At 53.3% G+C, this 18,379-nt stretch overlaps 1 protein-coding gene across 1 annotated transcript in view; it reads right to left on the minus strand.

Moving 5' to 3' along the window:
* Positions 1–18,379, minus strand: part of LOC119092013 (ras and EF-hand domain-containing protein) — an 86,797-nt gene that overhangs the window by 26,617 nt on the left and 41,801 nt on the right. The window contains exons 9-13 of the mRNA XM_037214967.1: positions 15,271–15,424; positions 14,501–14,609; positions 9,662–9,757; positions 7,457–7,529; positions 4,849–5,060 (exon numbers count right to left, since the gene is read on the minus strand). Coding sequence (XP_037070862.1) covers positions 4,849–5,060; positions 7,457–7,529; positions 9,662–9,757; positions 14,501–14,609; positions 15,271–15,424 — 644 coding nt within the window. The remainder of the gene's footprint in view (positions 1–4,848; positions 5,061–7,456; positions 7,530–9,661; positions 9,758–14,500; positions 14,610–15,270; positions 15,425–18,379) is intronic.

An 18,379-nucleotide genomic window follows, 5' to 3' on the forward strand; every position in this document is an offset into this window, starting at 1 on the left:
ATGTGAGATTGTGGACTTTTATAACGACCAGACCCTAACTTGTAACCCAATATTTTTTTGTGCGCTCTGGATCCATTGATAAATGCACCTGTGGGAAAGGGCTACCTTGTCAGGTCTCTAGCTCAGGCCCCTGCCCTGTACACAGCTTACGACCGTTGCTGATGCGGGATAAGGTATGAGCCGCTCTAGAATGCTGAGCATGTTGCCTAACTTAGCATCTTCATCGCCTACCGTAAGTATGTGAATTCCATTACACTCAAACGAATCTGTTTTGTGTCCCTAATTCATCCTTTTAAAACAAGATGGTACAACTGATCGGACACTTTTTGGGTGCAAGGATTTACTCCAATTTAAATGTTCTAGTGAAAGTTTGGCGGACGCGTGCTTAAGCTTTTATGCCGTCGTCAGGTATGGACGCACCTGAACATCTAAAACGCATGTTTTCTTTTCACTTGGAGACCAATGGTCAAGGAATAGATGAAGGTAAGTGATGAAAGGCATTTTCAAAAAAATGTAATATGAGGTGGCGGAGACCTCATGATCCCGCATGAATAGTTGATCACATTCCTCCTGTGCAGTATACATCCCTAACTGTATACACGGAGGTTTGACATCAGCTTATTGGGGCCATACATGATTGACAGCTTGAACTTATGACTTCATATTTTAAGAGCTTTATCCAGATCTGCTAAGGCAAGTCCCCTCTGATATGAAAATGACATCAAGATTGGTGGCAGGATGCACACCCCGGGAAGTGTATGCATTTATTTCCGCAGAAATGCCGTCATCCTGGTGTCGTCATTTTCGTTCGCTTCGCTTGCAAAGTAAGACAGTGCTGTGTTTATCATTGACTGGCAGCTGTTTTGGATTATTGGTACAAACTATGTTATGAAGGGTCGAGCAAAAGGTGAAGTTAAGTAATGAAAGACGTTTTCCAAGACACGTAATATGAGGTGGTGAAGACCACATAACCATTCGCGTGAAATGTTGATCACATTCTTCTCCATTGAGCAGGTGCACACGTCACCGCATTTGCTGGGAAATAAGAAATTGCATTCCTAGGCGCATACACAAACAATATTGGTAGGGAGGCGCAAATCAAATAGCGGTCATTGATTGCTTCTAAGCAGTTGTCCATTTGATAAGGTCTGGAGTCATTCTGGTTATGAACTCACAGGCGACCAAGGTTGGACTAGCCGATGATAGGGTCAGTATAAGCTGTGCAGTCATAACCGCGCTGATTACTGATTCACTCCTCTTTGTTCACCACATTTCTAAAAAACTGCACATTGGATCTCTATAGCTGTATAATGTATAAAGTATAATGGATCTCCATAACTATCATATCATACGCAGATCTCTATTACTGTATAATGGTTGGGTAAATACTCCAGCTGGTCTATTGACAAGAGCAGAAATAGTGGGTCGACCGTCCCGTACCCCCCCCCCCCCCCTCCCTCTTCCGTTCCTCTCCTATAACTAAGATGACCCACATTAGAAAAGCGGCATATTTCTGAACCCTGAAGAAAATCTAATCTATGCATTTTTGACTTAAAGAGGTTTGGTGTAGAACGTTCGTTGAGGTAAAAGACAGCAAGATCCATTGAGTGTGTTTAAATTAGACGGGGTGGCCTGGGTGGACGACTTTTACAGCGTGTCAGAGCACAAGCCCCATGTTAGAATCTGCACAGCGCTGTGCCGGCGGTCGCTCAAATCTCAGGAAAGGTGCGACCAAGTTTGCAAAAAAAGAAGAACAAAAACGGATTGTCGGGCCTCACACTCAAACTCAAATTTGGATTCCCGATTCGCATGGGTGGGTGGTAAATGCCATCTGCCTCCGGTCGACCCAGCCCTAGTTTTCCGGCCGGGACGCATGGGACGAGTGCTCTGTACATGGCCTTCCGGCCGGGACGCATGGGACGAGTGCTCTGTACATGACCTTCCGGCCGAGACGCATGGGACGAGTGCTCTGTACATGACCTTCCGGCCGGGACGCAGGGGACGAGTGCTCTGTGCATGGGACGAGTGTTCTGTGCATGGCCGGCTTTGCGATCTTGATTATTTCTGGGTTATTTTCTTTGCCCGTTTATTTTCCCTATCCAAGAGGCGGCTATTATTTCACTGAGATAGGTTACCAGTTGAGCCTACCGCTTACTTCGTGCCAGCGTGCACTCCGTAATCTATCCACACTGCGGTGGGCAACAGTTTTAGAGTTTTGGTACTACGCCTTTCGTATATTTCCAGGCGGTCATGCTTCAGACATTGGGCATTTCAATATACATAGGCGGCTAGCCGCCGATCGGTAGGGTAGCCGCAGGGAACGGCTAGCCTAGCCTAGCCTAGCCGACCGACTTTAAGTTGAAGTGCTGTTGAAATGCATGTTCATTGATTTAAACTGTGGACTTGGGTTGCATAAATTCACTCCGTTCACTATTCGGCCACAATTACTATCTGGCCTAGAAGCGCTATATTTGTAACGTTCGTCTTATGTTTTCAGTTGTTTTTTTTTTGCTTTTGTTTTGTTAAGCCACATTTAGACTATTACATGTGATGACAACGCTGGCGCAGACACCTTTACGCGATCAGAAAAAAAAACTAGACAAAATGGGGAAGTATTCAGATTCAATAAAAAGTGCGGCACGAAGAGAAAACCAACCAGCTATTTATGTCCGAGGGGGGGGGGGGGGAGGGGAGAGCCAATTCCAGCCAGGTGTTACGATTTCTGACCGCTAATTTGCATGAGTTACTAATGTTGCAAGCGAGCGAGATGCTACCAAAGGAACCATTTCGCTACCGCGATCTGTCAACACACAACGAAATTTCCCGACATTCGGCAGGCTTATGGAAACTTACCAAAGTTTTGGCAAATCTGTTAAGATATGCTGTTCGGGAGATCTTGGAATAAATGTAATTTTGTTTCATGATGTTTTGAATGGTGGAGAATACACTTTTCACTTCACACTCTAAACGAAAACTAATTCTTGTTTTCTACAATGTGGTCATTAGCGAACAGATGACAAAACATTGTTTATAAAAAGCTGTCAATTGCCGAACTCGGGTCGCCAAGCCGCAAACCAGAAAATTAGCTGGGCCGCCACCAACTTTGGATTACGGAGCTTATTGTTCCTAACGAGGTGGTGTAGGCCAAGCATGTTCACTCCGTCCGCGGCCAAGCAAGTACCGTACGTTTCTTGGTCAATGTTTCATAGGCAACTCAGCGCGTGCGACCGAAGCAGAACAGATCAACGAAACGCTTGTTGATTTTGACACGTCATTGCAGCCGGCTCACTTAACTATGCCTTAGAGCCTTGAAAGCACGCTTTGGGTGCATAAATAATCATTTGAGTGAGAGGCACAACTTGAGGCACAACGCAACTTAATTTTATCTGTGCTTACAAACGGGTGTACGCCACGGCTTGTTATTTAAAAAAACGCCCAAAACAAACCCAGATCCTTGCGCCGGCCCCGCTGCAACCTGAGACATGGGCAAGGAAGCGCTCTCCAGAGGCTCGTAGAGAAGTTACGGTAGTTATTACTGGGGCCTCGGCTAATAGGCCACGGATCAGGCAACCACGGAAATAATGATCCAACCGGGACGACTAATGGAAACGATAACGATACAGCCGGACAACTAAAGGAAACGATAATGATACAGCCAGGGCAACTAGAGGAAACAATAACGATGCAGCCGGGCAACTAGGGGAACGATAATGATACAACCGGGGTAACTCAAGGAAACGACAATAATACAATCTGGGTAACTCAAAGGAATGACAATGATACAGCCTAGATAACTCAAAGGAATGAAAGTGATACAACCAAGCTAATTCAATGAAATTATAATAATGCAGGCGGAGCACCTCAATGGAACGTACTGATGTTGATACGTGTTTTCAACTGAGATAATCTCATTACAAGCCCTCTCCTTTTACCCTTATTCGTTGTATATTTGGTAGGGTTAGATGTAATCCATACTTGCTGTATTTGTCGTTTTATTCAATGCGCTCTGGAACTAACCATATCGCATTTTTTTCAAAGGGCGGGATGTCTTTCTTTTGGCAGACATTTGTGGGTTCCATGGCTGGAACTGTTCCATGGCTGACTTGAGGTCCGAGCCAGCTTTCCATGGGTGGACTTGAGGTCCGAGCCAGCTTTCCATGGGTGGACTTGAGGTCCGAGCCAGCTTTCCATGGGTGGACTTGAGGTCCGAGCCAGCATTCCATGGGTGGACTTGAGGTCCGAGCCAGCTTTCCGTGGGTGGACTTGAGGTCCGAGCCAGCTTTCCATGGGTGGACTTGAGGTCCGAGCCAGCATTCCATGGGTGGACTTGAGGTCCGAGCCAGCATTCCATGGGTGGACTTGAGGTCCGAGCCAGCTTTCCGTGGGTGGACTTGAGGTCCGAGCCAGCTTTCCATGGGTGGACTTGAGGTCCGAGCCAGCATTCCATGGGTGGACTTGAGGTCCGAGTCAGCTTTCCGTGGGTGGACTTGAGGTCCGAGTCAGCTTTCCATGGGTGGACTTGAGGTCCGAGCCAGCTTTCCATGGGTGGACTTGAGGTCTGAGCCAGCTTTTTTATGCCATCACCGGTTTCCAAAAGCATCGGCATAATATTCAGAATGCCAAGTGTACCAAAAAACAGTGGTTACCGCTTGTTGTGTGGGTCCACTGAGTACTGGATACTATTTGCGGTGCCGGTCCACCAAGCACTGGTTACCATTTGTGGTGCCGGTCACCACGCACTGGTTACCGCTTGTGGTGCCGGCAGCCAAGCACTGCTTACCGTTTGTGTTGCCGGTCCACCAAGCACCGGTTACCGTTTGTGGTGCGGGCCCACCAAGCACTGGTTACCGTTTGTGGTGCCGGTCCACCAAGTACTGGTCGTCGGTCTCGGACCCTGCGTCGTTGGGACGCTGCCGCTGTACCGGCAACGGCTTCGCCACGTCCTCGCCCTCCATCAGCTCGTCCATCAGCGAGGAGTTGCCGCCGGCCAGGCGCAGCGGACCCTTGAAGCCGGCGGAGAGCGGCATCACCGGCACCCGCTGCACCACGTCTGGGTTGTTCTGCGGCCAGAGGTCGCGTGTCAGGTCGCCGGTCTGCTGTGGAGCGGTTAGAGAGGGTCACATGCGTTATGTGACGGAGAGACCGAGTCAGGTCAGCAGTCACTTGTGGCGGAGTATGGCTGGGAATGGTGGTGGGAGCAGGGCTGGCGGTGGGAGCAGGGCTGGCAGTGGGAGCAGGGCTGGCGGTGGGATGGGAGGAGGGCTGGTGGTGGGAGCAGGGCTGGTGGTGGGAGCAGGGCTGGCGGTGGGAGCAGGGCCGGGCTGGGAGCAGGCCGGCGGTGGGAGGAGGGCCGGCGCTGGGGGCAGGGCTGGCGGTGGGAGCAGGGCCGGCGGTGGGAGCAGGGCTGGCGGTGGGAGCAGGGCTGGCAGTGGGAGCAGGGCCGGCGGTGGGAGCAGGGCCGGCGGTGGGAGCAGGGCTGGCGGTGGGAGCAGGGCCGGCGGTGGGAGCAGGGCCGGCGGTGGGAGCAGGGCTGGCGGTGGGAGCAGGACTGGCAGTGGGAGCAGGGCCGGCGGTGGGAGCAGGGCCGGCGGTGGGAGCAGGGCCGGCGGTGGGAGCAGGGCCGGCGGTGGGAGCAGGGCCGGCGGTGGGAGCAGGGCCGGCGGTGGGAGCAGGGCCGGCGGTGGGAGCAGGGCCGGCGGTGGGAGCAGGGCTGGCGGTGGGAGCAGGGCTGGCGGTGGGAGCAGGGCTGGTGGAGCACGGCTGGGAATGGTGGTGGGAGCAGTGCTGGCGGTGGGAGCAGGGCCGGCGGTGGGAGCAGGGCTTGCGGTGGAGCAGGGCTGGCGGTGGGAGCAGGGGCTGGTGGAGCACGCTGGGAATGGTTGTGGAGCGGGGCCGGCGCTGGGAGCAGGGCTGGCGTGGGAGCACGGCTGGCGGTGGGAGCAGACCGGTGGGGGATGGGGAGGAGGGATGGCGGTGGGAGCAGGGCTGGCGGTGGGAGCACGGCTGGCGGTGGGAGCAGGGCTGGCGGTGGGATGGGAGGAGGGCTGGCGGTGGGAACAGGGCTGGCGGTGGGACGGGGGAAGGCATGGCGGTGGGAGCAGGGCTGGCGGTGGGAGCAGGGCTGGCGGTGGGAGCACGGCTGGCGGTGGAAGTAGGGCTACTCCGCCACCTCGGGTGCTGTTTTACCGCTGAGATCTCAGGCGGTCGGTTTATAAATAACGAGTGGTTCTGCGGCGGAGATATCACTTAGGTCCCGATGGCTCCGTGCCGATAGCCGGAGTACAAATTATTACTGACTTAATATCATTATTCAAACTATTACTTAGTTGAAGGGAACAGGGCACTTTAGAAAAACCATAACGTCTAACATGTCGGCAGCACTTTATATGCCACATCGAATCAAGATCAGTGCGCAACGGATACCTGAAGATAGCGATACAAATAGGCTTTGGATTTAGTCCACATGTTGGCGGCTTGAAAATCATTAAATGTTACTGCTTAGCGCACTTGGGTCTTTTTTTGTCGTTCCACCCTGGCCACCACAGGGACTCTGACCGCCTCTGACACACCCAACGAATGCCACAGCCCTGATCGCCCTGGTCGTGAAAGACAAACACAGCTGTCGTGTGATGTGGCCTAGGACATCGCAATACAAACACAGCTGTCGTGTGAGGTGGCCTAGGACATCGCAATACAAACACAGCTGTCGTGTGAGGTGGCCTAGGACATCGCAGTACAAACAAAGCTCACGTGCGGTGGCCCTGGACATCGCAATACAAACACAGCTGTCGTGTGAGGTGGCCTAAGACATCACAGTACAAACAAAGCTGTCATGTGAGGTGGCCCTGGACATCGCAATACAAACAAAGCTGTCGTGTGAGGTGGCCTAGGACATTGCAGTATAAACAAAACTGTTCTGTGAGGTGGCCTAAGACATCGCAGTACAAACAAAGCTGTCGTGTGAGGTGGCCCTGGACATCGCAATACAAACACAGCTGTCATGTGAGGTGGCCCAGGACATCGCAGTACAAACAAAGCTGTCGTGTGAGGTGGCCTGAGACATCAGAAGCCACGGGGCAAAAACAGCATTGGGGCCCTGCAGAGCTCGGACTAATAGTCTAGAATTTCGTGAGGGACGTTGCTAAGGTCAATGTCCAAACCTGTATTGTGCAGGGATTTTCCACCATTTTGAGTCACGTGATCAGTTAAGACACTGTGACCGAGGCCATGGACGTTGATTCCTAAAATGCGTTACGTTAGGTAGCTGATTTAGTACAGGTGGGTCACACAATATTTTGAGGCACTTCGCCAGTCCTCTCACGTGACCTTTCCTGGTGCCTTGGTGACCTTGTGACTTGGTGTGACCTCACTTAGCAGCAGGAGATCATTGTTGAACGGGCTGTTTTTCGCCATGGATGCCGTGGGTGTCTTCTGACTTTCAGGTATCGTCACTCACCTCGAAGAAGACCTCGTCCACCTCACAGTCGGACTCCTGCATGTCCGCCTTGTTGACCGGCACCTGGAGGCTCCTGCCGGCGACGAACAAAGTCGCTTTGAGGGTGCAGTGCTGGGCGTCAGCCGATCAAGCAGACGTCAGTAACTCCTAGGATTTGGAAGCATGCAATGTAGTAGCGGAAGTTAACACAGGTACAGTAAATAAGAAATAGCTGTGACAATGATAGTAATGATGATGATGATGCTGTTGCTGCTGCTGCTGCTGCTGCTGCTGCCGCTGCTGCCGTTGAGGATGATGACAACGACAACGATGACGATGATGATGGAGATGACAATGGCGATGACGATGACGATGACGATGACGATGACGATGACGATGACGATGGCGATGGCGATGGTGATGAAGATGGCGATGACGATGGCTACGATAAGGTGATGATTATAATCATGCAAATAACGATAATTTCGATGTTAGCAGGTGCATGGACCGAATAGGGTGACGTTCAAAAATCATGTCATGATATCGATGTCTACATGCATTTATTGATAACTTTGTGATCTTGATTATCCTCCCGCCGACATATTTCGTCCACGTGAGGAGTGCCCGCGATTTGCGTGCAGTCGTCGATGGAGGCATACCTTGTGCATGTATTTGAAAGCTGGTGACGTCATTGACCAATCAGCCTAGGTCATTAACTAGCATAGCAAATTAGCATATTAGTCAGGATAGTATGTTGTTTAACCATAGCGGGGTCGGGGCGAGGTCGCATGCTTCCCCGCAGTGTGGCAATTGTTGAAGGATGCTCGTCACGGTCGCGGCGGATTCGCCTCCCATTCCCTCGTCTTTTTATCCTTTCCCAGCCCAGTCCAGCCCAGCCCAGCCTGATCCCGTCCGAGAGAATCGCTGGAACTGTCCAAGTTTTTCCGGCCCGCTTGGATCCAGTCCTAATATCCGGCTCGATGCTGTCCCGTCCGGGCTGGTTTGTGCGCTGAAATCGTAGACATAAAGTCGCTCAAAATGTCCCTCCTGAAGGTCTGCAATTTGAATTTTTTCACTGCAAAGAATTTGCTGTTGCATGCCACTCCATGCCAAATCTCAGCAACGGCTCTCTCCGGGGCAGGGTGCAGGGGTTAGCCAGGAGCGGGCTAAGTGACCCCCCTAGCAGGAGGCCCGTTCGAGCCTCCACGCAATGTCGGCGAGCGGTCCCGGAGTACGGGACGAGCCTCGGCGGCAGAGGACTTCCAGATGGACCTGCAGGGTACTCCAAGATGGACTTCCAGAGGACTCGCAGTTTCTAATTGGAGACGCGATAAGGGCAATAGATGTGAAGGTCAGATGGCTTCCACTCTTTAGATTGTCATGCTTTTTAACGGTCTGAATGGAATCAATTTACTACGCAAACCTACGTGAACAGCTTTCTCTTTCTTTCTTTTTTCCACTTTTGCCGGCGGTCTGAAGTCCAAGACAGTCGGGCGAAAGGTAAATATTGACAAATTGCTTTGTTGCCAAAGTAGATTTACGAGGTACTCACCATAGCATATCACACAGAAAATGTCACTTTTCATGGGGTTCAAAGACATTAAAGAAACTTTCACTCATCATACGATTCGATCTTTTAAAGCTGGGGTACCATCGCATTTGAGACAGGTAACTCACTTACGACCCCCACGTGACCACAACTGAGCGCAAACGACCTTGCGCGCCAGTGAGTGCGCACGTGCAGACGAGCACGCACAATAACATGTTCAAGCACGCGCGTAGTGATCGGGTAGACGTGCACACACATGCAAACGTATGCAAAATAACACATGAGACAGCATGCGTGAGCATGGGAAAACAAACACATACGCACCCCCATCTGTGTACCTGTCGCGAGCGCGCACTCGCACGCACACACACACACACACACACACACACACACACACACACACACACACACACACACACACACACACACACACACACACACACACACACACACACACACACACACACACACACACACGCACGCACGCACGCACACACATACACACACATACAGATACATGCATACACGCACACACATACATATCGCCTATTCAGAAATGATGATTAGTGTCATTTGTGTACGCTGGTGCGGCTTCTTCATAGGCTTGGGATTGCCAACATGCATTAAAGGTCCTTGGATCGGTGCCTTGTCGGACGAGAGGACATCTGAAGACCTACTTGGCCTGGTTTGATCCTGATGACATCAGTCCAGAAACAGCAGTGTGAGCCTCCGCCTCTCTGTACCGATCTTCAACGCTGAGACTTTCCGATAGGCTGCAACAAACATCAACAGTGAAAATAGCAAGAGTACACATGACAACGCCCTTGTCTTTTCGGATTGCGATCACCACGCTTCCGTTCGCAGAAGTCGAGCGACTATTGTCGGGTTAGCAGAACGCCAGCTTCGGGAAACCACAACACGCATCCGGACAGCGTATCAATATAAACGAGGTGACCCACACCCTGTCCCTCGAGAGGTGATCCACACCCTGTCCCTCAAGAGGTGATCCACACCCTGTCCCTCACGAGGTGACCCACACCCTGTCCCTCAAGAGGTGATCCACACCCTGTCCCTCACGAGGTGATCCACACCCTGTCCCTCACGAGGTGATCCACACCCTATCCCTCACGAGGTGACCCACACCCTGTCCCTCACGAGGTGACCCACACCCTGTCCCTCAAGAGGTGACCCACACCCTGTCCCTCACGAGGTGACCCACACCCTGTCCCTCACGAGGTGATCCACACCCTGTCCCTCACGAGGTGACCCACACCCTGTCCCTCAAGAGGTGATCCACACCCTGTCCCTCACGAGGTGATCCACACCCTGTCCCTCACGAGGTGATCCACACCCTATCCCTCACGAGGTGACCCACACCCAGTCCCTCAAGAGGTGATCCACACCCTGTCCCTCACGAGGTGATCCACACCCTGTCCCTCACGAGGTGACCCACACCCTGTCCCTCACGAGGTGACCCACACCCTGTCCCTCACGAGGTGATCCACACCCTGTCCCTCACGAGGTGACCCACACCCTGTCCCTCACGAGGTGACCCACACCCTGTCCCTCACGAGGTGACCCACACCCTGTCCCTCAAGAGGTGACCCACACCCTGTCCCTCACGAGGTGACCCACACCCAATCCCTCACGAGGTGATCCACACCCTGTCCCTCACGAGGTGATCCACACCCTGTCCCTCACGAGGTGATCCACACCCTGTCCCTCACGAGGTGATCCACACCCAATCCCTCACGAGGTGATCCACACCCTGTCCCTCACGAGGTGATCCACACCCTGTCCCTCACGAGGTGATCCACACCCTGTCCCTCACGAGGTGATCCACACCCTGTCCCTCACGAGGTGATCCACACCCTGTCCCTCACGAGGTGATCCACACCCTGTCCCTCACGAGGTGACCCACACCCTGTCCCTCACGAGGTAACCCACGCCCACACCCCGCCCTTCCCGAGGTTAGCCACACCCCACCCGTCACGAGGTCGCCCACACCCCGTCCCTCACGAGGTAGCCTATACCCCGCCTCTCCCTCCGACCTTTCCACCGCTTCGCCACCTATGATTAATGTTCTAAAATTACCAAACCAACTAGCGTGGTTTCATGTCGCAAATGGCAGCCTGAGTAAAAACACATCTCTCGACCTTTGGTTTGGTTCTCCGTTCTCGCGGCTTGGGGAACAGCTCGTAGCATCGGATATGTCACTCGGATGCTCTCAATGCGCCAACGGCTCAGGGGAGTATCAGCTCAAAGGCCAGTGTCGTCCTCAGCATTCTCAGCCAAATAGCGCTTCGGTCGGACGCCCAGTGGTGTCAGGGGCGCGATGTCATGACACAGACACCCAGTGGTGTCAGGGGTGCGATGTCATAATATGGGCGCCCAGTGACGATGTCATGATATGGACGCCTAGTGGCGATGCCATGATATGGACGCCAAGTGGCATGTCATGATATGGACGCCCAGTGACGATGCCATGATATGAACGCCCAGTAGCGATGTCATGATATGGACGCTCAGTGACGTTGTCATGATATGGACGCCCAATGGCGATGTCGTGATATGGACGCTCAGTGGCGATGCCATGATATGGACGCCCAGTGACGATGTCGTGATATGGACGCCCAGCGGCGATGCCATGATATGGACGCCAAGTGGCGATGCCATGATATGGACGCTCAGTGACGATGTCATGATATGGACGCCCAGTGGCGATGTCGTGATATGGACGCCCAGTGGCGATGCCATGATATGGACGCTCAGTGACGATGTCGTGATATGGACGCCCAGCGGCAATGCCATGATATGGACGCCCAGTGGCGATGCCATGATATGGACGCTCAGTGACGATGTCGTGATATGGACCCCCAGCGGCGATGCCATGATATGGACGCCCAGTGGCGTTGTCATGATATGGACGCCCAGTGACGATGTCGTGATATGGACGCCCAGTGGCGATGCCATGATATGGACGCTCAGCGACGATGTCGTGATATAGGCGCCCAACGGCGATGCCATGATATGGACGCCGAGTGACAATGTCATGATATGGACGCCCAGTGACGATGTCGTGATATGGACGCCCAGTGGCGATGCCATGATATGGACGCTCGGTGACGATGTCGTGATATGGACGCCCAGCAGCGATGCCATGATATGGACGCCAAGTGGCGATGCCACGATATGGACGCTCAGTGACGATGTCATGATATGGACGCCCAGTGGCGATGTCGTGATATGGACGCCCAGTGACGATGCCATGATATGGACGCTCAGTGACGATGTCGTGATATGGACGCCCAGCGGCGATGCCATGATATGGACGCCCAGTGGCGATGCCATGATATGGACGCTCAATGACGATGTCGTGATATGGACCCCCAGCGGCGATGCCATGATATGGACGCCCAGTGGCGTTGTCATGATATGGACGCCCAGTGACGATGTCGTGATATGGACGCCCAGTGGCGATGCCATGATACGGACGCTCAGCGACGATGTCGTGATATGGACGCCCAGCGGCGATGCCATGATATGGACGCCGAGTGACGATGTCATGATATGGACGCCCAGTGACGATGTCGTGATATGGACGCCCAGTGGCGATGCCATGATATGGACGCTCAGTGACGATGTCGTGATATGGACGCCCAGCGGCGATGCCATGATATGGACGCTCAGTGACGATGTCATGATATGGACGCCCACTGGCGATGCCATGATATGGACGTCCAGTGGCGTTGTCATGATATGGAAGCCCAGTGTCGATGTCGTGATATGGACGCCCAGTGGCGATGCCATGATATGGACGCTCAGTGAAGATGTCGTGGTATGGACGCCCAGCGGCGATGCCATGATATGGACGCTCAGTGACGATGTCATGATATGGACGCCCAGTGGCGATGTCATGATATGGACGCCCAGTGGCGATGCCATGATATGGACGCTCAGTGACGATGTCGTGATATGGACACCCAGTGGCGATGCCATGATATGGACGCCCAGTGCCGGATGAACCCTCTGCCGAGAGCCCTCAGTTGAGCCCCGCCGGTCATGACCGATCTGCGCACCGCGGCGTATGCTCGTGCCGCTAAATTACCAGTTCTGCACGTTTCACCCGCGGCTTTTACGCGTCGGGTGCGATGCCACGTCATTCAGCGTCAGAGATCCAGGGGCGGACCGGTGTTTGTGCTCAGGGCTAAAGAAAGCGCAGTTCCGGCTATATCATCGGCGATATCGGTGCCTACTCGCCATGCTGAAACGGCGACCAAAACCCCACGGGGCAACTCGCATAAGGATACGTTCGATGGTGCCGGTCAAACAAATACGAAACAGCAGCAGGCGCCATGTTGTGAAACTTTGTGCTTCATGGCACTGATATTTCCGGAAAAATTCATTCGGTGACCTACCGCTGCCAAAGACATTAACTACTCACCATAAGTTTTTCCTTCTGCTTACAACATTAGAATCCCTGACGCTAGCCTCCTGCCTCGCTGACACTGACCTCCCGCCTCACTGACGCTGACCCCCCGCCTCACTGACGCTGACCCCATGCCCCCTGACGTTGACCCCGCCTCACTAACGCTGACCCCCTGCCTCCCTGACACCGACCCTATGACGCTGACTCCCTGACTCCCTGACGCTGACCCCCTGCCTCACTGACGCTGACCCCCCGCCTCACTGACGCCGACCCTCTGACGCTGACTCCCTGACTCCCTGACGCTGACCCCTGCCTCAATGACGCTGACCCCCGCGTCACTGACGCTGACCCCCTGCCCCTGACGTTGACCCCAGCCTCACCGACGCTGACCCCCTGCCTCCCTGACGCAGACCCTCTGACGCTGACTCCCTGACTCCCTGACGCTGACCCCCCGCCTCACTGACGCCGACTCCCTGACTCCCTGACGCTGACCCCCGCCTCACCGACGCTGACCCCCTGCCTCCCTGACGCTGACCCTCTGACGTTGACTCCCTGACGCTGACATTGCAGCTGACGGATGCGAACATAGCGAACATGTGTAGCTAAAAGGAGGGGATGCGAGCCACTCAGTCACCCTCGGACTCCGCTGAGCGCCAGGTTACGATCTCCTGTTGTCTAGCGTCTCCTAGTTCACAATCCCCGTGCGCGCTGGTACGACCACATTGAAGACTGAGGCTGAATGACATGTCCTTCAATGTGTGACAAAATGGTCACTCGCCGGCCACCAGTACCATCAATGGCCGTCAAATTCGACTTTTAGCAGCTACCCGTTGCCAGCAAAGGAAAATGTCAGTTTTTTTTGCTGTCCGGACGCTGATTGACCGAACTCGGGTCGCTGATTAGCCGAACTCCGGACGCTGATTGGCCAAACTCCGGACGCTGATTGGCCGAACTCCGGACGCTGATTGGTCGAACTCCGGACGCTGATTGGCCGAACTCCGGACGCTGATTGGCCAGACTCCTGGGTATGACAACGTCCGCGCACGGGTGGCTCGTTTGCAGTTCGGGTGGTGTACGGTGGCCTCACCTCTCTCCATGTTCAGCTTTTGTCACGCTCGATGTCCTGTGGCCCGAGTCCCTCTCGTCCATCAGCTTAGTGTTGATGCTCCGGAGCAGGTCCAGCTGCTTCACCAAATCTGAGGCAACAGAAGGACTTCATGACCATGCAGTTCGAGGTCTCGCTTCACCGATAGAATGGCTGTTGGCCCTTCCGCCCTCGTCTGGTGTGTTGCATGTTTACGGACTTTTTGCCTTTTCATTCTCCTGCCGTTGACAGGTGCTACTGAGTCCTTGAGAAAGAATGAGTGATCTTTCACGTCCTGCCATGTGGGCTTCAAAGCCCAAATCCTCGCCGGGCACTGCACTGCACCTACGCTGTTGTGCATTTGGTTGATTAAAACCGCTGCCCCGCTTTATCATCACACAATACGGCGCGGACCGCTTCCCCTCACGCGGCGTCGAATGGCCGCGGCAGGTCAGGTGGCCTCTGGAGTCCCACCTGCTTCACCTGTCGCCTCCCAGAGCTGGATTGTGGCCGGTCTCTGATGGCGGAGCTCGGCGTGATGGCGGCTCGACGACCGCTCACCCTCGACGGCCACCTGCCCTCCACGGCCGGCCACCCTCGACAGCCTCTCATCCCACCCTCCACAGCCACAGCCGCTCCACAGACCCTCACCCTTCCCGGCCGCTCCACAGACCCTCACCCTTCCCGGCCGCTCCACAGACCCTCACCCTTCCCGGCCGCTCACCCCCCACCCCCCCCCCCTCCCCGTTCGCTCTCCCTCCACTGCCGCTCACCCTCGCGCTCGCTGGCGATGTTCTCAGTGACGGAGAAGGCGGCCAGCGCTCTCTTGCGGCGCTCCTCCAGGCTGAGGCTGCGGGACTGGTCTACGGAGGCTTGCAGCTCGGCAATTAGCCGCTTCTGGCGGACTACCTCCTCCTCGAACTGATCCTACCGACAGCAAGGATGGTGTACAGTCTAGTCCTGCCGACAGCAAGGAGGGTCTACAGTCTGGCCCTGCCGACAGGACGAAGGGTCTACAGCCTGGTCCTGCTGACAGAACGAAGGGTCTACAGGCTGGTCCTGCCCGCAGGACGGAGGGTCTACGGTCTGGTCTTGCCGACAGAACGAAAGATCTGCAGCGTGGTCCTGCCGAAAGAACAAGTCTTCTCAGGTCCTCCAACCTGGTCATGCTAGCGAACAGCACAAATGGCCTCTGCGTGCTGCGTGGAATAAAGAGATAAAATGAACATTTGAGTGCCAGGGGAGAATTCAAGGACACGTTTTTTGAGAGATCAGTTCTCCCATGTTCAGAGTCTGCGTACACCCCAGAAACATAAACATATGCACGTTTATTGATGATGAGCGTGTGCATTATGACTCGTGTGTGTGTGTATTGTGCATCGTGTGAGGTGAATAGATGTCGACTTCATGAAACCTCCGGCGCTCCACTCAATCCTTAGATATTTATTTATTTGAATGCTCCGCAGTGATAGTCCCCGCCATTAAGATTGAATAAATTAAATGCTTTGAGCACTCTAATCTCCAAACGGTATTCAAAATGGGGAGCATGAACTTGCACCTGCCAGCTTTTCACAGATATTGCAATGCATACCGCCATAAGATTGTCTGATATCGCAGGTAAACGACGGAGAAGTCGTTTGAGCCCATTCCAGACTCCCTGCGATTAATTCTTCCCGAGATCGCAATGGGGTGGGGGGGGGGGTGGGGGGTGGGTGGGGGGGGGGGGGGGGTCAAACGGGCCACTCCGGACAGGACAGCGTCAAAACGGGCTGAAGACAAGAGGGTGATGTCGGGTGTCAGCTTCGCACCCGCCCCAGTCCTCCCGTCAAGCTACTGCATGCTTAGCACAACCAAGTCGGTTGCAAGAGAAAATGAAGGACGTCGTTGTGCTTTCCAGCCACCTATCACATTTTACGAACTTAACTTGTGCAATCATGTGTTGAATTGGCTTGGTAAAACATCAAAGGAAAGGCATTAACAAAACGCAATGTATTTGGCGATAACGCATTTTTCTTTAATCCATACTGTCCAGTTTTCGCCTTTGCAAATATCACGCCAATATGATATCAACGCTGTCAACCGATGTGGTGTCAATGTATAACCATTCTGCTCAAGGCAACCTAAAGCCGAGATACAACCGCATCTCAGATTTTACCGATTTGATTTCCTGGAGCCAGCCCGTTCAACTGTAACGTCAAACATGCGCCCTATTGCTGCTTGATTCAGACCTGGAAATCCAGCCGCGTCGCACATCTCTCAGACAGCATCAACCGTGATGCAAATAAAGGACTGATTACCCACTCGAGGCGAGCATCAGCCGCTACCGGCTAAAGAACCGCGTACAGCTCACACACCTTCCGACAGCCTGCGCCTTGACCTGAAACGTCTCTCATAAGCGTTCATAGAGTCGTCTCCAGTCCGCAGGCGCTCCCGTTCTGATTGCTTGTCCACCATAATGCACTCTGAAGCAGCGCATTGTGATGATGTCTGGCATGAGTGTGAGGATAAGGATAATGACTGGTGTCAGATCGTGGCTGCCAGCGCAGATCAAAATAAAAAACGAACTCCAACGTGTGGGTAAATACGACGCCAACAAAGTATTCAGCGGTGTCAACAACATTACCCACACTAAGGTCAGCAATGGACCGGGAGCCGGTCGATGCTGCTTTCTTCACAATCTGACCAGAATATCACTCGTCCATAATTGCACAGAGAGAAGCGGGGCTGTAAAAACCCCGCTGGTATCGGACTCATTTCTCCGTGATCATCACCCACTCCAGATATGAGTTTCCCGCCGCATTTTAGTTTAAAGACACGAAAAGTGAAGCATTCTTAACGCATTCATTCTCATCCTCCCGTGTTAACACAAATGTGTAAAATGTCTCCACCAACCACAAACACAGCTATCGCAAGTATCGATGAAGATCGGAAAATAAAGAAAAACTTAAAGACTATCGTAGTGTTCTCTCAAGGAAGCGGAGCACACCTTTGTTTGAAAACACAAATTGCTCACAGCACATCAGTGGTATTTGGTATAGGCAAGGAAGACCTTCAGATCCTTTTTTTGGCGCTTTTCAGTTGTGAGTTTTCACGACGAGTTATCGATCTTTGCTACACCAGGAGGTACTGGTTAAACGACGTTATAAAACAAATATCGGCTATATTTACAGTGCTCCACGTTCAGGCTGGTTTTTCTGTGAGTGTGCGAGCGGATAAACTATAAAGCAGGGCTGCTGACCCCTAAATTCAACTAAGGAGTAAACACGGACTGTTCACGAACGGCTGGCCGACTGGCCGATATGTCGAAAAAGGAAACACATGAACAAAAACGGAGAGTAATTCGTTCACACAGTTCACGAACGGTTGGCGAACATCTAGTCTCGCTGTGGTCACTTCGGTGGAGATCCCTGAGTGTAGTCCTTTTCGTATGGCAGAAACGCAGTGTTTTTAGGCATCGCGTGTTTTCATCTGCACATAAAAGCGCACACATTTCTACAAACACGGATGCAGTAAATGGTCAAGGCCAAAACCACCCTATATATTGGTAATGCGTTGTCAATTGGCCATCGGGGGCGCCTTGCGTCAGCGAATGCCTGCCTGACTACAAGTGCAAGAGGATTAACCCCGAAGCATCGTGTAGCTTATCTGTGTAGGTTAACCAACAAGAACTGCTGCGCCAACCGCAGGCGTTTTTGTGGTCACAGTGATGACATTCCCTTCTTAAAGCCCCAGGCGTAATCTGCAGCAAGCGCATGCCGGCATGACAGCATTGTCAGGACATGACAAAAATGTCTTGCCGGTGTACAAAGAACTGCATAAATATGTAAAACGGGTTCAGCCGTTGAACACAGGACACTGATCATTACGGTAAGCAAAAACAAA

Source organism: Pollicipes pollicipes, unplaced genomic scaffold (assembly GCF_011947565.3).
Source record: "Pollicipes pollicipes isolate AB1234 unplaced genomic scaffold, Ppol_2.1 Scaffold_1600;HRSCAF=1878_pilon_pilon_pilon, whole genome shotgun sequence".
In the NCBI taxonomy this organism is placed as follows: Eukaryota; Metazoa; Arthropoda; class Thecostraca; order Pollicipedomorpha; family Pollicipedidae; genus Pollicipes; species Pollicipes pollicipes.